Consider the following 24,676-nt stretch of genomic DNA (forward strand, 5'->3'; position numbering starts at 1 on the left):
ATGTAGTATTCAGTCAAAGTAAAAAAACAAACAGTTCAGTATCAGATTAGTCAACTAATAAGACTATCATCATGGAAGAATTGCACTCCACCTAACAAAATAGTATAAAAGTGTGACAAAGTTGATAGCTTAATATATGGTAACTTTTTTGGTAGATAGAATAATTTCTCTGAATATGGAAACCTTAAAATTCCAAATTATGTACAATACAATAGCATGAGTTGAACCACAAATTTGTGACCTTAATCCTATTTAATCTCTCTAATCACTATTTCTTTTGTTCACTATTACAACTACCCACAAATTCCAGACCAAAAACAGGAAAAAAAAAATATCACCACCTAACAAAGACATTAGATATTGAATATTACACACTTCCACCATAGAATCTTTTAGATCAAAGTTTTCCATGTGAAGCATGCAAAAAATTTATCTTCAGAAGTTACTCTGATTAGCTAGTAAAATCTCCCAATAAAAGAAAACAAAAGAAAATAGGTATCTTGTAAATCATCTTCTCAAATCAAACTTCCATTAGGTTCATTTGACCTCGTTGGCTGTCAACGAACCGTCTCTTATCAACTTTAAGCTTAAGCTGTTAAAACGTTCTCGAGAATACTGTCTAGATGCCTTTCTCCAATCTGTACCGGCCTTCATCATTGTTGCGAACTCATCATAACTTATGCGTCCATCCTTTAGATTAAAAGAAGCAACAAGAATCAGAATTAAGATATGTTATTCATGCATTACAATTCACAATTACACGAAACATTATGGCTGGAAGTGAAGATAAATTGCTCAAAATTACTGTGTTTTTCGTGTTTCAGTTTTAAAATCCTGAATTTGAATACTAGGGAATCTCACTCAAACAGATAGTTCTGATAAGGGATAGCCAAGTTGAATTCACAAGTAAACTTAGTTCAGATAAGTTTAGAAAAAAGTCCATTCATGAAAACAAAATGAAAGATAAGATCCAGCTAAGTTCAAAAAAGGGCTCACAGGATCACACAAGTTCAAGAAATACGGGATTTTCAGGTTAAAAAAAAAAAAAAAGCCCAACAACTCATACAGAACTCGGAACTGCATAAAATGATATGTTTGGTGTATGTATGACTGTAGGGAATGAAATTGACCTTATCAGTGTCGACATCATGCATGATGGCGTTGATGACTTCCTCGGTGTTATTGGCAACAACATCACAGTCATCATTCAATGCGTCCCTCAACTCATCAACCTCTATGAAGCCAGTCTTGTTTTTGTCAAAGAATGAGAATGCTCTGTGTAGGTGCTCATCATTGGCCATTTTCCTTATGTGAACTGAAACAGCAACAAACTCCGCGTAGTTCAACGTTCCATCCCCACTAACATCAGCCTGCATAAACCATATTTAGATTCTTTGATACTCGATACAGAAAATTTGTGGAAGAGTGTAGAAGGCGCAAATGAAAGTGAACAGCATAAACGATTTCTAAGTTCTGTTTAATCATCAAAATTAAAGTGATCAGCATGATAAGCAACCAGAATAAGGTTTGGGAAAGACCAATTCCACATATATGCGCCTAGTGGAGATGGGATAAAAATAAGTACACACGAGGATGTAAACGTGCAAATGAATACGACCGAAGATGGGAAAAGAAGGTATAAAAAGTCTTACAGCCTCCATCAATATTTGAAGGTCTGCGTCGGCAATATGATGTCCTAGCTTTTGCAGTCCAACCCTCAACTGCTCCAAGTTGATCTTGCCTGCCTTGCCAGTGTCCATTCCATCAAATGCCTCCTTTATGCCAGCAACTTCTTCCGTTGACAAATGCTCAGCAATCACCTATCAACAACCAAATGTGAATTGGTTTAGTTTACCAGCGTGCAACAGAACATTATCAGGAAGAGCATATAAGGTCCTGGTTGAGCCATTATACAGAATAAATTCTCTTCACCTTTAATGCCTTTTTCTTGAGCTTATTCATCACAGAAAACTGCTTCAGCCTGGCCTTCACTGTTTCACCAAGGGAGACATTTGGAGCTTTCTTGATATTCTGCAACCAAGGATGATCTGCATTTCTCATAAATAATAGTTCCCAAGTAAGGACTTATTACATCATAAGTGGGAAATTAATATAAATTTAATTGAAGTAAATGATGACTTACCAAGTACTTCTTGGGCTGTAAGCCGTTTGTTCGGATCAGGATCAAGCATTTTCTTTACAAGATCTTTTGCATTATCAGACACTTTTGGCCAAGGATCCCTTTTAAAGTCGACAACTGAGCGAATAATGGCTTGTGCAACACCTTGTTCAGTTTCTAAAATGAAATGCATAGTACTAGTCAGCAAGTTCCAGAGGGGACACATAGTGTGGCATTATGCACAGTTGCACACTCAAACTCATGAAAAAAAAGACACACCATGCAGCCTCCATGTAAGTACATCTTTTGCTATAGAACTAACAAATGAACTAAACTTTGCACTAAAACTGCAATCAGTAACCCAGACAAACAATTATTGCTCGTGACACCATAAAATCACAGAGATAAGACATTAAAAATAGCCACTTGAAACACACATTCAAATTACAATAGCATACTATCGTAACAGCAAAATCTGAAGCACGTGAAAAAGACAAAGCATACCTGCCCAGAAAGGAGGAACACCACACAGCAAGATATATAAAATAACTCCTGCACTCCAAACATCAATCTCAGGACCATAGTGACGTTTTAGAACCTCTGGAGCCATGTAATAAGGACTACCCACAATCTCAGTAAATTTTTCACCTATAAACAAAACCCTTTTAAGTACAATCTTTGCAGTATTAAAAACCAAAGTCATATCAATTGCCTTCAATATTGCAACAAAAAAAAAGAAATAATAACCAAACGAGTGATATCATGCTAGCTCAGAATGTTACCTTGCTTAAACGTCACTGACAACCCAAAATCAATGGCCTTTAAAGCTGAGTTCTCCTTCTTGTTGGCAAATAGAAAGTTCTCCGGCTTCAGATCCCTATGCATAACCCCGTGCCTATGACACATCTGCCGACCCCCCAAAAAGAAAGATAATACAAATTAATGAAATCACAATCTCTGGACTGCATGGTCAAGAATATGCAATTTTGCATCTTTTCTAGCCAAATTGAAATGAAAGAACTACAAAGAATATTCATGAATTGAAAATAGGCAACAAGCAAAACTAGGTAAAATCACAAAGTTCACAATCCCTCGATGAATTAATACAGGAACCACAAAGAATTTCACGAATTGGAAAAGAGGACAAGCAAAGTAGGTAAAATCACAACCAACTTGCTGGGAATGTGATACCATTAGTTAATTGCCAATCACATATGGGTATAACTATCACCTAAAGTCCAAAAGAAAATAATAACTCGCCTGAGCACAAGAACAATCAAAGTCCCACATTTCAACTGCCATCATAATATGAAAGCAAAACACTTTTGCCAACAACTTCTTTCTAATAAGGGAAGTGCAATAGTTTCAACAGAAAATAAACATAAGTGCTAATAAAGGGTTGTCAATTTTTAGAACAACACCATACAAGAAAGCAAAACTCAAGCCAACAAGTGGAAATCTTCAACACTGCCACCATTTAACAGAAGAAAATATTACACCCCAAACAAAAGATTTCCACAAAAATGGGATACAAAGACTTAGCATCAATATTACCCACTAACAACATCAGCAGAAAACATTAACATCTAAGATGAATACCAAGATAGTCTTATGTTCAAACTTCAAACTACATTCAGAAAATATAAAAATCACATAAGGTTCAATAAGTTATCACTATAAAGTTCAAGCAAGTTATCCATAGAAATCAAAATCACCTAAATAGAACACATCCCAAGTTTAGAAAACAAAATATTAATTTGAAGCATATACTACTAGTGGTTGGCATGTTCTTCATCGGAGAATACATCTATCCCATCGGATATCTTAATCTCAATAAAACAGTTCTACAAACAAATACAATAATTTATTCATCCAATAATCCTCAAATATAAATAACATTGTAGTCCCAAAATGATTTGGTGTCGGCTAACATGAATCGTCATAAGAAATCATTTCCATGGCATATAAAAGAAAAGAACTAATAAGAAACATAATTTGATGATTAGAAATTATACCTGAACAACCTCCACAATAGTCTTAGTAACAAGAGCAGCAGCTCTCTCAGTATAATGACCTCTAGCAACAATCCTATCAAACAATTCACCACCCTCACACAATTCCATAACAATATGAACAGCATTATCATCTTCATAAGAATCTTTCAAAGTAACAATATTAGGATGTTTTGGTAATTGCTTCATAATCTCAACTTCTCTTCTTACATCCTCAACATCAACATTAGTTCTTAACTTCTTCTTCAATATTGATTTACAAGCATATTTTTCACCACTACTTAAATCAGTTGCTAAATAAGTTATCCCAAACTCACCTCTTCCAAGCTCTCTACCAAGATCATAGTGCGCGTGAATATCACGCCCTGTAGGATCTTTTAAAACATACACTTTTGTGTTAATTTCAGATCTTTGATGCACAGAATAATCAGCTGCAAATGGATTTGGTTTGTTTTTCTTGCTTGTTTTTCCCCCACCTGGGGAAGCACAACAATTACCCATGTATCAAATTTTTATCTTTTTCAAGATTTGAGAAATACCCAGTAAATATTAAGAGGAAAAAATAACTGGGTAAGTGAAAGAAATTAGATTCAGATACTTTTTTTTTTGAGAAATCTCCTGTGATTTTGGGAAAAAAAAAAAAAAAAGTAGGTTGCTTGATGAGGTAGAAGACTAGTAATAATAAATGGTTAATGTTTAACCAACAAGAACCAATAAAAGCAAAAAAGATATAATCTTTTTTGGAAATAAAGAAAACCCAGAAAATAAAAATTAGTTGGGGAAAATCAATTAATGGAGAAAATGAAGGAAAAAGTTGAAAAAGATTGAATATTTAAGGTATGAATCTGCCATAGAAGAGAGTCAAAGCTCTCTTCTCTTTCAGAGACTTTTCTCTTTTTTACTAATATTTTTCTTGTTTTTTCTCTTTTTTTTTTCTACTTGTTTCTCTCACTTTCTTGCTACTGTACTGTAGTTCATAGATCCAATTTTTAGAGATGATGAAAATAAACCAAAGTTTTTCATTTCATTCCTACTATATTATTCATACAACAGTCAACAGGTCCCAGGGTTGGTTGTTGTTGCACTTCTTTTCTCAATTTTTTTTTTCTATTTTTTCTCAATTTTTTATATTTTATTGCTATTTATCTTTTCAACGATTTGACTATGACAGTCGATTCTTTGGACCAAATAGTAATACTATATTTAAAATATACTTATCCGTTTAGTTTTGTACCATTTCATGTTTTCAGGTTTGTGGATGCATGTTTTCAAACATTAACTAGTACTACCTCTGTTTTTATTTAGTTGCAACGTTTTGACTTTCACGCTTGTCAATGTACAATTTCAAATCGTTTTATCTCTAATTGTATGTAAGTAAAAATTATAAAAATTTGATATTATGAAAGCTTATATCGAAACGAATCAAACAAGACCCCACATGACTATATTTTGTTTAACATATAAATCAATAAATGTGGTCAAATAAGAGAACATGAATAGTGCAATTTGTCAAACGTTGCAATTAAAAAAGAACGGAGGTAGTATTTTAGTCCGAGCAATTTTTTTGAGTTTGTTACAATTATCAAATATATTATTAATCATAAATCTCATACTTGATTTTATCAATTTTTCATAATATTTTGTCTTTTTTAGAAATTGAAAAATGGAACTTTGTGGCATGATAAATTATTCAAAGAAAACTTATAAGGAATTCGGGATTAAAAAAATAATTTCAATTGAATTAGGATAATAGAATGATATTACTTGATAAAAGTGTTAGATATAATTATAAAACTTTATTATGTTTTACTTTGAAACATTAACCATTGAAATTGTAGTGCGTTATTAATGCTTAAACTCTCGCATTTTATTTTAAATGTCATGTGTTTGAATCCTAGGTTATAAACATGTGTATCAGAAATTCAGAAGTTTGAGAAAAGTGCCCTGTGGCACCATTCCAGTGATAGGAATTCCTTTTAATATATTTGTATAGATATATTTAATTATTAATAAGTAAAAATTATAATACTTTAAGATGAATAACAAGATTCCTTATGACTGTGTTTTTTCTAAAATATAAATCACCAAAAACAATTAAAGTGTAACATGTGCATAGCAAACACTATGCAAACACTGTAACTATTTCTAAAACGGATGAGGTATATATATAGTGTACTCTTATATCCATTGGAATCACAATACAATCTTGTTAAGTTTTTTTTATTATTATATTTTGTATAATCATTCATAAGCACATACGTAATACTTATTATTGTTAGCATACTTTGTTCTTAAGCATCCTTCCCCGTCAAAAAAAAAAGAATCCTTGATTATTATACTTATTATTGCTTACCAACTTAGGAGGGACAAATCTGGTGATGGCATGATACTTCTATTTAATGTTAATGTAATTCACGTTAATATGTGGATTAGTATCAGACTAAAGCAATTATTAACATCAGCTTGGTTTGTTTAGTTTTTCTAGCTCGTATGATCAAATCGTATTTTTAAAGGTGACTCCAATGAAATAGTTATAACCCGATTTAGAATTAGGTGCGATTCGATCAACTCAAATTTCCTTTGCCGGCCCGTTTAATAAGAAAATTAAATGAGGGTGTTCCTATTCATCGGCGTGTCGCGCCAAAAAAAGGAAATTCCTTCCCTTCTCTTCATGCTTTGTTGTTATTGGGCAATTCCAACACGAATGATATAAGGTTGTGGTTTAAGATCCCACTCGATCATGATCAATTGAATTTGAGCAATTTTCATTGTGCTTCTCATGTCACTTAGCTAATGAAAAAAGTATATTATGGCCATCTTACAATATTTAAGTTGCATCTTATTAGTCCAAAAATATAGATTATGGATATTTTGATTTGGTATCAGAAATAAAATTCGCCAAAAAATTGTTTATTTAAAGATTGTTTAAACAATTAGTTATTGTAAATCATAATTCCTTTTTTTTATTGGACAATTTTGTTAATCACTCGTTACATTACTTCATGTCAATTAAACTAATTCAACTTTTTGTTACTTTCTATACATATAGCGGATTGAATACAAGTATTTCATTACTTCGGCAAGAAGTTACAAATTTTTCTCATATATACTTTCCTATTTATTTAAATAATTGCAATAAGAGTAAGCTTTTCTACTAGTATATGAAATGTTGTAAAATCTCATAACTAACTTTAACCATCATTTTTAACTAATAATAAAAAGATAAATCTTATTATATAAATGTTGTTGGATTAGCCTCATGTATTTTAAAGCTATTAAATTTTCTTAATGTTTACTAATAGATAATTAAAACATTATTACTCAAAGTTATTCATCGACACACGTATAAACCCAAAGTGTTGCAAGCACTTTGAAATAGATGAAATATAATTGACTTAGGCTTTAACATATGAGGAAAGTTCCAATTTGTTTCTTACCTACATTTAAAAGATTGTAATTATGTTTCAAAAATATATCACTCTGATTAAAAGTTAACAACGTCATGTTTAGTTAAATGATTTATTCAACAAAATTATCTTATTTAGTGATTATTAGTTGTTGTAATAGCTTCTAATTTTTTGTAGTAGCGGTAAGAGATTAGTCTTCAAAATAAGACTTCAAATAATTAGACATTGTTTGAATAAAATAAATATACACGAGTAATGAAACTTAGTAGGATCTAAAATGAGGTGAGAATGTTTAGTTTGCAAATATGTAGGAAGTTTTATCTTCCACAAAATGAAGATGTTACTTATCTTGGGTAGCCTTATTCTCATGATTAATAAAAAAAAACTTTTGTCACTTCCTACTTAAGTAATAGAACTACGTAAGAAAAATAATTTTCTAAGAAGTAGTACTTTTTGCGTTCAACCAAACAAATACTTTTTTTCTGAGAGGAACAAACACTTATTATTGGGTAATAATTAATAGTTGTATTAGTGAAAAAAACAGTTATATAAGCTAAATGGACAAAATTATGTACTTGTGAATTGCCTGATTGTGAAAGGAACTAAAGAAACACAAATCTCACTCTATGGATCCCATGGACAGGAACAAGACCATGGATGCACTACCTTACCCAAATGACCCATAGTTCTACCATCCTTGTCAGTGTTACAACTTACAGTGTATTGTTTATATTTACTTTTATTTTGATGGGGCTTGTGAAGAACTTAAGATTATGTTTAAAGGGTAACATTGATAAACATTTCATAAAATGCATTCAAAATTGTTAATATTATTATGACAAACACCAATGAGGTACATTTTTAATTTAGGGAGCTCATATGCTAACATAACTCGCAGTTAGGTGTACTTAGTTTGGAATAGTTTTGAAATGAGGGACCTCCTAGGAAGTATCCCCCTAGTGCATAAACCTTGTTCTTTGAGCTGCACTAGAATGAATTGAAACTGTGAGATGAAACCAGCTGAACTAAAATGAATTGAAAACGTACCCAAAAGAATAGGGCCTTAATAAGTTAATATTACTAAATATGCAAGAAGAACATAAGTTATACGTCGAGTCATCTATCGATCTTAAATGACCCGTTCAAGAATAACTTGCAAATCGTAGTGCATCTAAGGTCGAGGTGTTAAATCACCAATCAAGACCTTAGGATCGTTTAAACTTTAAAATTTAAGCCTTAAGAGGGCATTTCCTACATTGAAATTGTCCATACCAAACATCCTCTAAGACTAATTTGTGAATCGCCTTAATCCGGTTGCTTATTAGTTATTACTATAACCCACTCAGCAGCATAACTTGTCTCAAGGCCCATTGAGACACCTCACCTCTTCCTTATGGTGGTCCTGTTTTACATTTAGGGAAAAAATTCTTCTTTTAGCATGCAATAATTGTTGAATAAAGAGACATTTTGCCTTTAGCCTTTAACTTTAAAGTGATATTTCCATTTCCATTCACACAAAACTTTATTAAGATAAGATGTTCACGCCTCTATTCAAAAATCAATATATAGCTAAACTTTGTTTTCAGGCTAAGGACAATATATATTTTCCGAGGGAAAATGTTTGGGTGATCCTTTGGTAATATTCATAAGAGATATAGAAAGAAAATAATATTAAATTCAATATGTTGGAGAGAGAAAATGTCCGTATAACTAAACATTTATTATACTTTCTTTCTTTCATATAAGGATTGTCAACCCTTAGGATTACTCTATCATCGTCGTTTTTTCGAGGAGATGCATAGCAAGGGCTATATATATATTCGAGGAGATTCATTACAACAAATCATAAATGATAGTACTATATTTACATTGTTCCGTTAATTGCCACATTTCTAAACTTTGGGCAGTTTATGCAAATACAAGAAATTGACATTGATATCTTTCTAGAGTGTTGAAGACTCTTTGCACCATCAAAATCCTATTGTCATGGATTTTTTGACACGACATTACCCACAATAATAATTAAAGTTATAAGTACTTTGTTTAATTCAAGACATTGACTTTATAATATCTATGAGATCATTGATCACATACCTTCTCGAATTACTAATATTTTATTACCCAAAGTACTCCATCTATTAAGACTTTATCCCTCTTCTAAGTAAGATGCAAATATCGTATGTATACAATTGTTGTAAATCTGTGATCGGATGCGTAGTTTAGTTTAAATTATATATTTATTTCCTATTTGATGATGGTGAGTTTTCCACCGCTTTCAGCGAGTGAACTAATCTCCTGTAGGAGTTTGCATGGATATCTCAAAGGGCAACATCCCTCCCAGCTACCAGAAACCTTGGTTAAGGAGCGAGAGGCCTTTAACCACTCACGCCAACCCCGATTGGTAGTTTTCCTTGATAATATATAAAGTCGATGCAACTTATGCACATGTAATTGTTGTATGAGGGGGTCTATATCTAGTAGTGTCTAGCTTAGAAATCCAAGCCTTGATCTTTTGGATTGAATTAATGGACATTCAATTCAGTTTAGTCCCATCCAAAAGAACGCAGGGCCTAAGCCTAGTAGAACGAAGAAGCTCGAGGATGTAAGGTGTGTTTGATTCAACTGAACACAATTAGTTATACACTACTTAAGTAAATGAGAGCCAAGATAAGTCTCTCATGGTGGATAGCTGCATCAACTCTTGAAGATAAGTGGACACGCCGTCTTTCAGGATAACATAAGGAAGAATTAGTGGTAAGAATTTAAACCAAGTAAAGCTATGGAAGATGGCAAGGATTCCACTAATTTAACAACTAATGACAGTCAAGGTCCTTCTATCATATCATAGTCTATATATTTGGAGGGAACATGAACTTCTGAGACCCGTTAAAGAAAAATGTAACCCCAACTGTTAATTGGTAGTGCTATCACGTAAACATATTTTAATAGATATTTTTCATACTTTCGCATACAAAAGTTCTTCCTATTTGACCAATTTTCTTTCATAAAAAGATTCTAAATAAAAACAACAAAAGAAAACGGAGGGAATAAAAGTTTATAGAAAGTGAAAGTTGTATTGTTGTTTGATTTCTCCAATCATAAAAAGCGCACGAAATGGAGGAAATTGTTTGATTAATCTCGAAGCAAGTCGAAAATCCCATGGCAACATTCTTTTTCACTCCCTTCAAAATTAAACAAATTACAAGCAATGCAACTGAAATTGGTCATTATTTCAATTGTTTTGCTCTAATTGCAACACTTTACCTTTCGCACCTGCCTATGCACAACTTTTACGCCCGATAACATTTGTTTGATTAATCTCGAAGCAAGTCGAAAATCCCATGAACATTCTTTTCACTCCCTTAAAAGTTATACAAATTACAAGAAATGCAACTGAAATTGGTCATTTTTTTTCCTTAGTTTTGCAATAATTTCACACTTGTCTATGCACAACTTTCATGCCCAATAACATTTGTGCTTATGCAAGTATATACCAATCTCAATACCCAAAATTAAGTAATAACCCATCATACCTATAGTCTATAGAAGCAACTCCCTCAAACTACTCTCATATTGACATAATTCACTTCTATAAACAACAAACATTTACACCTTAAAACTTCATCTCTTCATGCTCAAATGTCAAAACATACTTTTACTTTCCATTCCATCACAAAACATACATATTCTCATTCCTACAATATCTAAAATGACAATAATTAGTCATCAACATACTAAAAGTTAACAATAAACACCCCAAAAATCACACCTTTACACACACTAACAACAACAACAACATCATCAAAAAACCTACCAATTACACTTCCAAATTTTCATCATAAATTCTTCAAATTAGCATAAATTATAACAACTACTTGGTGTTATAATTAGAACCAAAATATAATCAAGAATCATACCCTCTAGGCTGAGGAAATGTCATTCCCCTACTTTTAACAGTCTCCAAAATATCAACATTTTCTCCATTATTCCTCATATCAATCTTAAACATTTGTTTCATCACTTCAATTAAACATTCAACCGCATCAATATCCGATTCCTCTTCCAATTTCGATTTCAATGTCGAAATTTTTGCCCTAATTCTCATAATTTTCTCCATTTCTAAATCTCCATTAAATTCCTCCACATTTTCTCTCTCCTCCTCCTCCTCGACGCCGTAATCGGCAAATTCGTTCTCCGACGACGGCGATTCTTCTCCGGAAAACCCTAGATTTGTGAGATTTTCTGTAGCTGTTGAAATGGCGACGTTTGGTGATTCTGGTGTAGTTGGAACGGAGCAAATGGTGATTTGTTCGATGTTAGGGTTAGAGAGATCATCTGATGAGGATAATTCAGGCCAAACGAAGTCATCGTTGCAGCATGGAAGAACATAGTCGTCGTCGTCTTCTTTGGAATGGGTGGGTTTTTGTTGTTGTTGTTGGGAGGTTTTGTTTATCTTTGATTCGTTGACAGGGTGTTTCATCTTTCTCTGTGTTACACTCTCAGTAAAAGATTTGACTCTCTTTGTTTTGAATCAACTCCTACAAGCCCACAAATGTAGTCACGCAAGGCACGCACGATATTCGAAATTGAATTATAGTATACTGGTATTTGTTTATGTTAATCTACCAATCTGTAGGGTACATTAGTTTAGAGATTGGATATAAGGTTAAACAACACAGGAGACTCGAATTCCGAGCAATACTCTGAAATTCGGGATGGTAATCCACTGAGCTACCACATCTCCCTCAATCTTTAATTTTGTATATGTGAGAAATATATCGAGACAAATCAATCAAGACCTCGTATAACTATATTTTTTCTTACTTATAAAACACAAATGATAGTGAATAGTGTTAAAAATTAAAGAGTAACTATTATTTAGAAATAGAGGTAGTAATTTCCATGACAAATCTAGCTATATAGTATATATTTGTCATCAAGTATTATAAGAAACTTTATGGCCAAGGCATGTATAACGTGCATGGGTTGTTAAACAGTTGGAGTGATGTTTTACTTCATCTGATATTATAATTTTTTCAGGAAAAAAAGGTTTAACATACGTGAAATCATAAAAGTAAGTTTAGTTTTTTTTAGAACCCCACTATAAACCCTTTGGTAAGAAGAAGGGTCCTACTAGATTAATATCTATCGCAGGTCAATCAATCCAACTACACAGTAGTGGGAGATTAAGGGAATCCCTACTCCCAAGTACAAGTAAGTAGTTGGGCTCGAAATTGCAACCTTAAAGTCACAAATGATAGTGAATAGTGTCAAGAGTTAAAGAGTAACCATTAATAATTTCAATAACAAATCTAGTTGTATAATTTTTATTTATCATAGAGTATTATATGAAATATTTATGGCCAAGGCATGTATAACGTGCATGGGTTATTAAACGGATGGAGTGATGTTTTAGTTCATCTGATATGATAATTTTTTCAAAAAAATGTTTTACTTAGGTGAAATCATCAAAGTAAGTTCAAGTTTTTTAATACTTCCCTATAAACACATTGGTAAGAAGAAGGACCTTACTGGACCAACACCTATCATCAGTCAGCCAGTTCACCTACGTAGGAATAAGGGGATTAAGAAAATCCCTACTCCCAAGCACAAATAGGTAGTGGGGCTCAAACTTGTGGCATTAAAGTCATTAGGTGAGTTCCTCACCAACTCCACCAAGCAAGCTTGGTTAAAAGTAAGTTCAATTTAGTGAAATTAAGTTCATTTAATTTCTTATAAGTTTTGTCAAATACAATTCAGTAAACTACTAACTCCCCCCGTCCCAAAATAGAATTCATATATATTTTTATTTTTAGGTATTTCAAAATATAGTTCCTATTTCCATATTTAATTCTACATTTTAATTGCCTAGAAAAATCATGTCCCCATCATTTATCTGCTTCTTGAAATCAGTTCTTTGCGTTGTTTATTCAAACCAAGTGTTACAATTAATGCTCTTGCACTAATTATCTTCCGTAAAATCATATTTTTCGATAAACTTTTATTAAAATAAACAAAAAATCATTACTATCTTTCTTAACTTATACTCACCTTAATTCCTATGAACAAATATAATCATGACTATATTTTAAGATGGAGGAGTACTACGTAAGCAAAGTAATAGAAAACCAACAACAACAAAAATTAGGTTAGTAAATATGAATTCAATGTAGTAGTAAAAATCAAGGAAGTGAAAAAAGCCTAACATATATACTTCATTTAAGTGGATACGTTGAAAATGATAAATTAATTTTATCTATCAACGTGTCCACTTAAATAGTTTTGGGTATTATTAGGTTCTAATTTTCAATCCTAACAATAAATTAATGTTCAATAATAGACGTGTTCGGCATAAGTGTTTTAAGTATCTTTTAGTATCTTGATTTGGGCAAAATACTAATTTGAAAAAATAATAGTGTTTGGAAAGGTTGTGGTGTAAGTAGTTTTTAATGGTACAAGTAGTGTTTTAATATCGTTTGTCAAAAGCTACAATTTGTAGCTTTTGGGGTAGCGTTTATTGGTGTATAAATTATAGTATATTAAAGTTCTGTTTGAGTTTTTGACTAGTTATTTCTAAACCGCTACTTTGACAACTTATTTTTACCGAACATCACTCTCTTACACAACTACTTGGATAGCTAACAACTAACCGCTCCACACCAACCACTAATAACTACCAGCACAGGCACAACTAACAACTACTTTCACAATTAAAAGCTACCACTATAGCTGCTGTTGCCGAACACGCCCACCATAGCTAACATCAAGCACTAGGTTACAAACATAAAGACCAATACCAGTGAAAATATATACTAACTGAGATATACATATATTCATTTGACTTGTTAAACATATACATATGTTCGTTTGACTTAGTATTCATGTACATTTGACTTATTAGTCATGTATATGTGCGCATTTTTCTAGCCATACGGACGTGTTCACCCTCGAAATACTTCATATTTACAAGATACTTTTATATTACTCTACAATACCGACATCAGTAGCCAGCCGCGCGACGCCGACGACCAGCCCTCATCCCCGCGCGACGCCGTCACTCGCCGGAATCAGACAAACTCCCCAGCAATTGCTTCGGCCACCACGTAAGTTTCCTTGAACCTTTAGATTTATTTGGAAACATAAAACGAAGAGAGAGAAAACAAAGGAAGGAGAGAAAGTGAGAAACCCCGAGCCAAAGCTGAGTAATATTTGTTAATTGTAGAGTAGATTGAATTGTAAATTGTTATTGTTATCATTGTTTGGTTGTGATTATGGTTGAATACTTAAATTAATTTGTTGTTGTTCATGAATTTCCTATAAACGGAGGAATTTTTCTGGGTTTTTTCTGATTTTGTTCTTCATTTCAAGATTGCATGATTTAGTGACATTTTAATTCATATGTGGAAAATTAGATGCAAAATGCTGGATTGTTGGTTGGGTTCACCTAGAATATCCCATCCTTTTTTCTATTTCTCTTTATGGGATTAATTTTGCTGATTTGCATTTTTTTTTTTTGATGTACTTGAAGTTCTTGAAAATTTGAATATCAAAACAAGAAATCCGACAACGCACTGTTGTATTGAGAGCTAGTATTACTCATATTCAAGCATCCATAACGTAGTAGCATATATCATCAACAGAGGTAAAAAAAAACAAAAGAGTAGACTAAAAGTGATTGCCAATAGTAGTTCCATTTTTAGTTTCAGTTTCAGGTGGTGCACCAATAAGTGCTGCAGAAGATTTGTTGCAATAAGCAGCATTTGTTAGACTGCAAGCTCGTTCAAGGGATCTAATATTGAAAATCCTGTAATACTTCCTTTGAGATTGTTTAGATGGTTAAAATGCTAATGCGAATGCCCGATGTTTGCAATTTGTTCTCCTACTTTAAGAATCCTAGCTCCGCCACTGTTTAAAAGAAAGATAATATGAGAATCATCATTGTAAAACAAGAAATAGGCGTATAATTCCGTTGGAAGGAAAAAAAAGAATAGCCGTGTAGTATCATGTAATGATTTTGAGAAGGGATGATCATCAATCACGTTGCTTTCCTGGTTTTGATGCGACCAAATGTCAGGTGGATGTATAGATGGATAACACCAAGATTTTTCTTTCTAATTTTTTTATCAATTATATAAAGGTAACATGTGGTTAAGTTCTACAAAATTTTAAGGGATGTGTTAGCCTTTTTTTTTTTTGCAGTACACACATATGAAAAAAGTTTGTATGTACGGAATGGTTTTGAATTGTAAGCTCGGTTTAGTTATTTTTTCTCTTCCCCTACTCCGAAGTACTAATTGGTAATTAGACTCTCCACCTTTAAAATCCTCATCTTTTTCAGAAAATCATTGTTTCTCCATTGCGCATAGTTTCCCTCCCGACGATCTGATATTCAATCCCCTTCTCTCTACGCATTCTGGGGGGTGAATCGTCAGGTCGGTCTATCTGATTATCTCCTGTTCGATTGATGCGTTGGCTTTGAGAACTTTTAAATATTATATATATATATATATATTTGTTATTGTCTATTGTCAGTTTAATCTTGATTTTTGTAGTTTCAATTGAATTTTGGCTTTGTTTCACTTGGCTAATAAACCTCAGTTTCTGAATTTTGACATGATTGTGCTGTGTGTTTTCAGGAGGTGATTTTATAGTGATCGATCCTATAGTTTACCATGCTTAATGTCCGTGGAACTCTCTTCTTATTACGGAAAGGCAGAAGCTTGCATACACTATCCCATGAACCAGCAAGTGACAGCTTGAAGAGAAAGATTGCTAAATTCGAGAAGAAGAGGAAGACTAGAAATCCGAAGAAAACCGAGGTTTTTGTGGAAGTTCCAGAGTCGAGGTCGTTTCTTGACACAGCTACTACGCCAATGCTGCTTACAGCTGTTGGGGTTGCACTTTTTGCAAAACTCCTAATGATGGTATTGCTTCTTATTCCTCTTTTTGCATTGCGATTGGACTTTGTCTTACGTTCTCATAAGAAGACTGGGGAATGCTATTTCAAGTAATTATTCTGCACAATCTTATTCATAGGTAGGAGACTTTCGAACTCCATTGTTATGTTCAAATTCCAAGTAACCGTATAGATGAATCTTAGGCTGGACATTAGGACATCCTCTCACCCTGTAACTACTAACTACAACCATACCGATGTATCCAGCAAGAGGAATGTATCCAGCAATTCGTGCCATTGATGTAATACTAGTCTGGGTTCAACTGAAGGGGCACCGTGTCATAATTCTCACAGACATATGCAACTGCTACAAGAGTTGTGCCAATCAACACCAGATAGCATTTCTGTTCCTTTTTGTGAAAAATTTAGGTATTGGTTGAATGGTTGTGACTGGCAGTTGTGCAATAGTTTCTGGAGTTGCTGCCACTGAGATGCTAGAGCCTAGACCTGTCTTTTCATAACTGCATTTTTAGAAGTGGGTTAATTTGTTTTTTCTTTCAAAAACTCTTTGTTGCCTATATGTTTGCTCCGAATTTTTGTAGTTTATCTATTATAGCCATGTTATCTTCAATTATATAAACTACACAGAGAGCGAACTTAATTTGTACCAGATGTTCTCGTGTAGTGCCGATCAGAGGTAATCTCTTCCCTGTTGTTGGTATTGCTTGATATGCTCCAAAATGCGAGGGTTTGGAGTGCCAATTCTAAGAACCAACTCTTTGAAATAATCTCCCACCCGAAACACCTACATCTGAACCATGTGAGTTGCTTTAGGGGTGGCAGTTTTTTCATAGGTTTTCTACCTTGTGTACTGTCTCCAACTATGGTATGCTACACTTCCACCTAATGATAGACCTCCAGTGCGCTTCACAGATTCTGAAAGAGGCAAGAAGGAAAACGAATTTCATGTAAGCAACAATAGGTATTTGGGTGGTAATGGAATTGACCTTGGGAGAGAATATTGTGTCAGAAGTCAGTTATGCGATTTCTATAATTAGAGAGAAATCTATAGATGGAGATCATCCAGAAATTATGTATTGAAATCAGTGCTTTGGGAGAGTCTTGCCAGTCACCTCTTCAACATTTTGCCCACTGATTAATACAGACTCCCTCTCTCTCTTAAGCTACTTACACTTTTGTACTGCAATATCTCTCTTTCTCTCCCTATTCTTCCTCTTAAATTCGTCTGAGCAGCTCTGATCTCTTCCAAGAGAGGTCAACAAATTCAGCAGCTCGGTAACTGTGTCCTGTTCTACATCCTATATACATTTTTTTTGAAAAACTGATAATTTCGTTTTTAGTTCGACTATTCCAATTTTTGAGTTTGAATATCATCTCTCTTGGATGAATTGGAATCGCGCTTGCTGAGTCAGTGTGCAGAAGTGCCAAGCTGTTTTTTCGCCCTAATAACTTAATCATCCTCGCATGTTAGCTTGTGATAATTAAATACAGCTTATAAGATAGCTCTTTTATGGATTATCTGCTAATTTGAGTGTCCTAATTGGCACACCCCTCCCACTGCTTGAGAGCTTATGGTTTCATGTTCTATTTCACTCCCCGGCGGGGTTCTTTTCACCCTTCCCTCACGGTACCACTTCGCTATCGGTCACGCACTGTGAATTCCACCTCTTCTGCTTTTTCTTCTTTACCTTTATCATTTAATGTAGTGTGTGCCAAAAGATTTGAAAAATGGGAATGTTTCTGTTGGTTGACAGTATGATGAGTCAAGATCTCAAGAACTGATTGAGCGCAAGGTAAAGAACTCTCCTCCTGGACAAGGAACGGTTAGGATGCTCACGCGTGAAGAGTGGGAGGAAATGCGAGAAGTGAGGCCTAGAACACCTTTTGAGTCAAAGCTTGCTCGACCTAATGCACGAATAAGGACAGGAGGTGTCATGAAAAAGGTAATATCATGTTGTTCTTTTACTGCTTGCTTTTTTCCTGTTTTCACTTCCTATATTTACAAGTTACTACTGTTAACGTTATCTCAATGAGATTGCCTTCCGTTTCTGGCACACCAAAATATTTGTGAATGCTTGGGCAAGTCTTATATTTGAATCCTAGGATGGCCATGCACATGCATAATTTCAAAACTTTACCTGAAAATGCTGCTTTTGCCTCCTTTTAGCAAACTTAACTTTCATGGCACAGGTGCACAAGCCACTCATTTTAAACGTTATTGATTTGATCACAGAATTTTGCAACCCTTCAATGTAAGGATACATTCTTCTGTGCTGGGAAATGGACTTATCTGTCCTGCATTGTTAAACATGTTTGATGAATTTGTACCTGTCTGATGATTTTTTAATCTGACAATTCCCCTTGTGAATCACTTTTCGTGACTCACTCTATAAACTTCACTCATCTCTTAGTGTACTGGGTTTCTCAAGGTACCATATATCCCTCTCTGTTTGCTTATCCAAGTAAGGGAACTATCCTTTTCTCCGAGTCAAGCTTGGGGGGCATGTTCCATAACAATATCTAACCGGTCATATTTTTGTGGACGTCGTAGGAAATATATAAGTGAAATGATCTGCTTTGGAGCAACTACTCATGCTTGAATGAGAAATTTCAAGGGAAGATTTTGGTCTTCCTATTTGTGATCTAAGAGAAAGTTTTGAGTCATGTAAGAGAAGGAAAGGAATGAAGAAAAGGAAATGCGATCTAAGAGAGGGTTCTTGAGTCTTGGGTTCTTGAGTCATGTAAGAGAGGGTTTTGCAACCCTTCCTTTCTCAAACCCTTTTCCTTTTCTTCATTCCTTTCCTTTTCTTAATTAAGACATCTCTTTTTCTCTCATCTACATTGGGCTAGGTAGTGGTGGTGGATTTGATGTGTAGCATTATGGTTTTTGGGGGAGTGGCGCTTAGTGATTCTGGGCTAGGGAGCAGGATTTGTGTGTGGTAGTTCAGGAGTTGGTATTAGTGAGGGTGGGTATTGGGGGGAGGGGGGAGGGGGTGCTTAGTGATACCTGAAAACTCTGGGTTCTGAGAAATTGTAAATTCCTGATAAGTAGCCCTTAGTTGATACGGAGTATTAAAGAAGTGCACAGCATATAGACTCTCATCTAATCCATAATTGATATCCAGTGACGGGCAGTCAGATGGCGAGTTCACGGACATTTTTAGTCTTCGAGAGAGATTTCACCTATCATGATTGTTTACTAAATGCTATGTTGCTCAAACTCTTTATCTTACCCTTAATACCTGTATCGGATCCTTAATACTCTTACATAGGTATGGGCATTTCAACACTTCATTTTGGGCTAAAATCATGGAAAATTTTCTTATAATATCCGAGTCAGACATGTACCTGTGTCTTATCCTAGTATCAAATTCAAGTAAGAGCTGGTACATAGGGAAAAGACACTCATTTTTTCTTGTAATGGGGATTAATTTTAATCATAAGCTTCTTTCTTTGTGCAGGAGGATATCAAGGACTGGGGACTTGACGTCCTTATGGATGCAGTTACACGGGTGGAAGAAAGTGTTAGACATAATTCCAGGTGATATATTCAAGGCTATGTTTCTCAGATAAAGACTCACTTCACTATTAGCATGCACCTTCGATTAAAGTTGAGTAACTTATCCCAAAAATTATTAGAATAGAGTTTTGATTTGATTAAACATCCCGGGTTTCGATATCAATGTTGGGAACATTGTATATATGGTTCTGGAGTGCTTCAGTGATTGAAATCTATCATAAAATCAATCTCTGGATCATAGGGCAATTGTCCAATCACGGTGGCATGACACCGCGCCCAGTCGCTCAATCAACTGCTAGATCCGGAAGTCGAAGCCAAGAACAATATATACCAGTGTATACTTAGTTTTGAGTCTATATTTATTGGGTGTTAAACACTAGTTTTTTTTATATATATATATATTGGTTCCAATGATACAAAAGTCAAAAAAAGGTTCCAATAGAATAATATACCAGTGTTAAACATTTTTTCCTTTCAAATTATCATTTTCATCTGGAGCTGAACCAACTTGTGGACAACAAAATCAACAAAAAAGATACAAACTTTTATACACTTAAACATGTAGCCAAAATACTTTTAGCTAATTGATACTCACCTAATTACCAAACTTGCTTGGTAGAGGTGGTGGGAACTCACCGACTTTAAGGTCGCAAGTTCGAATCCCACTACCTAATAGTGTTTGGGAGTAGGGATTTCTTTATTTCTCCCTACTCTCAAGCGTTGACTCGTGTAGTTGGCTAATTGACCTCTAATAGATGTTGGTTCAGTAGGGTCCTTCTTACTAAAGGGTTCCTAGTGGGGGCCAAAAAAAATTGATACTCACCTAATTTGATTGTTATCTACATAGTTGCATGTTATAACAAAAAAGAAATCCAGAAATCAAAGGAAAATATGCTTAAAAAGAAAGATTTGAACTTTATTACTATTATTATATACTCCAACCATCCAATTAATTAGTTCTCAAAGTAAAAACACTTATTGCTGTTGTTGGCTTACATCTGGTGCTTGATAACTTCTTGTTGTATTAACATCAGTAGCCATGATGATATCTTCATCTGGTCCATCAATTGAAGGTCTTATGACTGTTATGAAAAGTATATTGTAAAATATCGAGAACACAAATAGAACAAATGCAGTATATCCTAGAAAGGATCCTGTAATTTCTGGAGGCTCATTTTTCACCTGCTCCTTCAAGTTTCCAATACTCGATGCTGCAATTATTTTCAAGCATTGCTAATATTGTTAGTGAACAATGAGCAACAATAATTAGTACTTGATCATTTTTACTAGTTGTTATACTTTTTTTTATACGTTCTGAATGCATCGTATTGACTATTAATCACGTCAAAAATATGAAAAGTAGATATTTTTTTAATATGTTTCTTTGTGATGGGTTGCATTGCACCCATCGATCAGAATTCTTTGTGAATATCTGAAGTGAAATGAAAAAGAAATTAGAGAAATAGAGATAGGGTTTCTATACATAAAATCGAACTTCAATATGAAAAAAATGGGTTACCCGGGGCTCGAACCTGGAACCAATCGGATGGAGTAGATAATTTTGTTGTTAAGAAAAAAAGCCCTCCCCAAACCGTGCTTGCATTTTTCATTGCAACGGCTTTTCTTATGTATACATTTCAAACTCAGTTCATAGAGTAAAGAGAATGATTTATTTTATTTTTATGATGGATTCATAAAATAAAGAGTTATAATGATAATAAAAACAAATGGTTGTTTTAGTTATTTAACTATCTTTTCATAATATCATATCGAAAAATTTATAACTATTCTTTTATATAATTTTAAAAACATCTTGGTATTAAGGATTACCCTAATGGTAGAAAGAATATCCTACTATGTCTGAACTTCAAACAATTTAAGTTTTATTGACTATTAATCACGTCAAAAATATGACAAGGATATTTTTTTTTTGATATGTCTCCTTGTGATAAGTTGCATTGCTCACACGGTGGTGCAACATTATCAGTTATATTGTATATGCATTATTAGTAATCGCACTTATATTTGTCCATAACCAATTATGTATAATACCTTAGTAATCCAAATTATATCCCCATAAGGCCATATATGCATTATCATGATCATTTTGTTTGCTTGTTAGTGAACTACGTTACATCATCAACTAATGTTTTAAAGGTGTTACATATAACGATGTGCAGAACTTCAAAAGTGCATTTCAGTTCTTTTAACAAGTTCTTATATGACCATATTAGTTTTGTTTACTTCGTATATTCGCTTAGAATATAAAGTACTAGGACTGAATCCGTTCGACTTCTAAAAAAGATTATTAACCGTTAACTTTTCGAGAAATCCTTCATTAGTGGTTGCGAATGACGGTTAAAACTGAAAGCACACATACACACACAATAGTAATTTAACTACTAACTAGAAGAAAAAGAAGAGAAAAAAGACCTCTGATTTTAGGAGGGTTAATTTGTTTTGTAGAGAGAGATTCAAACTGTTGGTCTAGCTCACCAAGAGCTTGTCTAGCCTTATCTTGGTCCACTTCAAAGTTATTTGGTTCTTTCTCCATTGCTGAAATCCACCATTGATGATGATTACTTCTTTTTGTTGGCTTAAATTGATTTCTCCTAATAATTTCATTGAAAGTATAAGTAGTATAATTATCAGGAAGTTGCAAATGAGAGAAGAAGAAGTAGTTTCTTGTTGTTGGTAATGGAGTTTGAGGAGAGAGAGAGCAAAGATGATGCATTTGAGGAAAGATAAGGTGTTTTTGTTTGCTTAGAATTCACCAGCCACTCAAAAGTTTATTTCATTTCATATGACAAAAATGATATAAGGTTAGTCAATACTATTATTGTACTTCCTCGGTTTCATATTACTCGTCACATTTCTCAATTCACGGATTTTTAAACAATTTTTGAAAAAGAAAGAGGTAGAGAATAAAAAGAAAAGGAACTCATATAAGAGAAGAGAGATAAAGAGAGTTTATTGCCCAAAACAGAAGTATAGCAGCCTAGCAGGTAATGTGAAACTTTCCACAATGAAAAGTATAAGGAGTATTATATACAGAGGAAGTAGTATATATAATTTTCTTAGGCATCTTAAAATGATGATGTACTTCCTCCATAACGAAATAGATGTCGTTATAATGAATTCATAAGATTATTCCTGGTCCATTTATGTTTTTAAGTCATGAAATTTCAATTAGTAGATTATGGACCAAGGTGTAGGATGAGCATCCTACACCAGCTCCAAAACGCAAGGCAATAAGAATGAAACACACCATTCAATATGCAAAAAAGTAATTGATTTGACAGCTAATGTACATTCCCATTACATCCAGTGTACATGTCAAAAATACAAAAAGTAACTGATTTGACATTACTGTTCACCATTTAATAACTGATTTGATGTCCCCCATATACTGTTCACCACTTCTCTCTTTTCCACACTCAACCTCCTTGTACATTCTTGGCTTCGTGGTTGTTCATTAACAAAATCAAAATGTACAATGACAGCCCCCAGCTGAAAGTAACCCAATTCCTGAAGCTGATGTCAAGTGAGTAATTTGCAATCTTTGTACACTGGTGTGTTGATGTTTGTTCACTAATGAAATTCAATATGTACAATTACAGTCTCATACCGAAATTCACCACTTCTCTCTTTTCCACACTCAACCTCCTTGTACATCCTTGGCTTCTGGTTGTTCATTAATAAAATCAAAATGTACAATGACAACCCCCAGCTGAAAGTAACCCAATTCATGAAGTTGATGTCAAGTGAGTAATTTGCAATCTTTGTACACTGGGTGTGTTGATGTTTGTTCAGTAATGAAATTCAATATGTACAATTACAGTCCCATACCGAAATATGTCAAGTGAGTAATTTCCATTCTTTGTACACTGGTGTGTTTGATGTTTGTTCACTAATGAAATTCAATATGTACAATTACAATCTCATACCGAAATTCAATAAAATCACAATGTACATTGATGGTCATTGCTTTGATCATTGAAAATCCCTAAATGTACACTCGTAGATTATTGTACACAAAACCATATGCATTTGTACATTAAAAAATTGTTTCACGTGATGAGAGAGAAAGAGTTGGCCCACTTTCAAAAATATTGCCAAAAATCAGCCACATGGGCGAGGTGTAGGATGCTCATCCTACACCTCGGTGCAGGATCTAATTTGCGATGAAATTTAGTCTTGAGCCATTAAATAAATAAAATGGTCCTACTCTCATAATGTAATATGTCGTTAGCGGTTAGAGTTTGTCATCTCATGAAACTTTTTTTTTTAAGTTTGTACTTTATTTTTGCAGCTTTGATATATGAAAATATACTACTAATTAAAGTTACTTTTTCCTTTTATCAAAAGTCATAACTATTTGAGATATATAAATAGATATTAGTATTTGTTATAGCTTGAGCTAATTTAATTCTTACGAAGGAGTAAAAAATTATTAAAATCGGTCACATGTTTTTTACAACATGAGTTTAACATGCCCTAAATGGCTAAATAACTCAACAAAGATAATTATTTATAACCTCAATTTCGTAATTATTCAAGGAAAATTTTGCAAAAATGTGAAAAAACACAAAGCCTCGTATAAAACCGTCTTACCATGTGTATAGTAAGACGATCGGACAAGTGACTCCTTTTAAGACACAGGGTGACAATTTATCTAAAAGTGATCCTTTTAGAGAACGA

General features: G+C 33.7%; 3 protein-coding genes across 4 annotated transcripts; 1 reads left to right on the forward strand and 2 right to left on the reverse strand.

Moving 5' to 3' along the window:
• Positions 1 to 121: 121 nt before the first annotated feature.
• Positions 122 to 5,170, reverse strand: LOC104889995 (calcium-dependent protein kinase 8). The gene is made up of 8 exons (XM_010675347.4): positions 4,135 to 5,170; positions 2,902 to 3,025; positions 2,624 to 2,767; positions 2,144 to 2,296; positions 1,933 to 2,048; positions 1,653 to 1,820; positions 1,131 to 1,370; positions 122 to 690 (listed from the first exon to the last, which is right to left on the reverse strand). Exons 1-8 carry the CDS (start codon positions 4,630 to 4,632, stop codon positions 538 to 540), a joined length of 1,596 nt encoding a protein of 531 aa, XP_010673649.2. The 5' UTR covers positions 4,633 to 5,170; the 3' UTR covers positions 122 to 537.
• Positions 5,171 to 14,483: 9,313 nt separating this feature from the next.
• On the forward strand, positions 14,484 to 20,386 carry LOC104889994 (hypothetical protein). Its single transcript, XM_010675346.4, has 4 exons — positions 14,484 to 14,641; positions 16,175 to 16,462; positions 18,210 to 18,398; positions 19,917 to 20,386. The coding sequence occupies exons 2-4, from the start codon at positions 16,211 to 16,213 to the stop codon at positions 19,998 to 20,000; spliced, it is 525 nt and encodes a 174-aa protein (XP_010673648.2). The 5' UTR covers positions 14,484 to 14,641; positions 16,175 to 16,210; the 3' UTR covers positions 20,001 to 20,386.
• A 484-nt stretch (positions 20,387 to 20,870) lies between these two features.
• Positions 20,871 to 22,791, reverse strand: LOC104889993 (hypothetical protein). 2 transcript variants are annotated; one of them, XM_057394554.1, is made up of 2 exons: positions 22,409 to 22,791; positions 20,871 to 21,057 (listed from the first exon to the last, which is right to left on the reverse strand). In XM_057394554.1, the coding sequence occupies exons 1-2, from the start codon at positions 22,707 to 22,709 to the stop codon at positions 20,951 to 20,953; spliced, it is 408 nt and encodes a 135-aa protein (XP_057250537.1). In that variant the 5' UTR covers positions 22,710 to 22,791; the 3' UTR covers positions 20,871 to 20,950. The 2 variants fall into 2 exon arrangements, with proteins under 2 accessions (XP_057250537.1, XP_010673647.2); XM_010675345.4 differs by having other exon boundaries at positions 20,871 to 21,186; positions 22,409 to 22,787.
• Positions 22,792 to 24,676: the final 1,885 nt, after the last annotated feature.

This window comes from Beta vulgaris, chromosome 4, assembly GCF_026745355.1.
Source record: "Beta vulgaris subsp. vulgaris cultivar EL10 chromosome 4, EL10.2, whole genome shotgun sequence".
Lineage (NCBI taxonomy): Eukaryota > Viridiplantae > Streptophyta > Magnoliopsida > Caryophyllales > Amaranthaceae > Beta > Beta vulgaris.

What these genes read in the sequence shown, in the direction of transcription:
- LOC104889995 (XM_010675347.4), bottom strand. Translation starts at nt 4,632, where the DNA reads ATGGGTAATTGTTGTGCTTCCCCAGGTGGGGGAAAAACAAGCAAGAAA. An exon ending in CTATTGTGGAGGTTGTTCAG is followed by an intron (nt 3,026 to 4,134) that starts GTATAATTTCTA and finishes GGGGGTCGGCAG; the next exon opens with ATGTGTCATAGGCACGGGGT. An exon ending in TTCAAATATTGATGGAGGCT is followed by an intron (nt 1,371 to 1,652) that starts GTAAGACTTTTT and finishes TGGTTTATGCAG; the next exon opens with GCTGATGTTAGTGGGGATGG.
- LOC104889994 (XM_010675346.4), top strand. Translation starts at nt 16,211, where the DNA reads ATGCTTAATGTCCGTGGAACTCTCTTCTTATTACGGAAAGGCAGAAGC. An exon ending in TTGCAAAACTCCTAATGATG is followed by an intron (nt 16,463 to 18,209) that starts GTATTGCTTCTT and finishes GTTGGTTGACAG; the next exon opens with TATGATGAGTCAAGATCTCA. An exon ending in CAGGAGGTGTCATGAAAAAG is followed by an intron (nt 18,399 to 19,916) that starts GTAATATCATGT and finishes TTCTTTGTGCAG; the next exon opens with GAGGATATCAAGGACTGGGG.
- LOC104889993 (XM_010675345.4), bottom strand. Translation starts at nt 22,709, where the DNA reads ATGCATCATCTTTGCTCTCTCTCTCCTCAAACTCCATTACCAACAACA. An exon ending in TAACCCTCCTAAAATCAGAG is followed by an intron (nt 21,187 to 22,408) that starts GTCTTTTTTCTC and finishes AAATAATTGCAG; the next exon opens with CATCGAGTATTGGAAACTTG.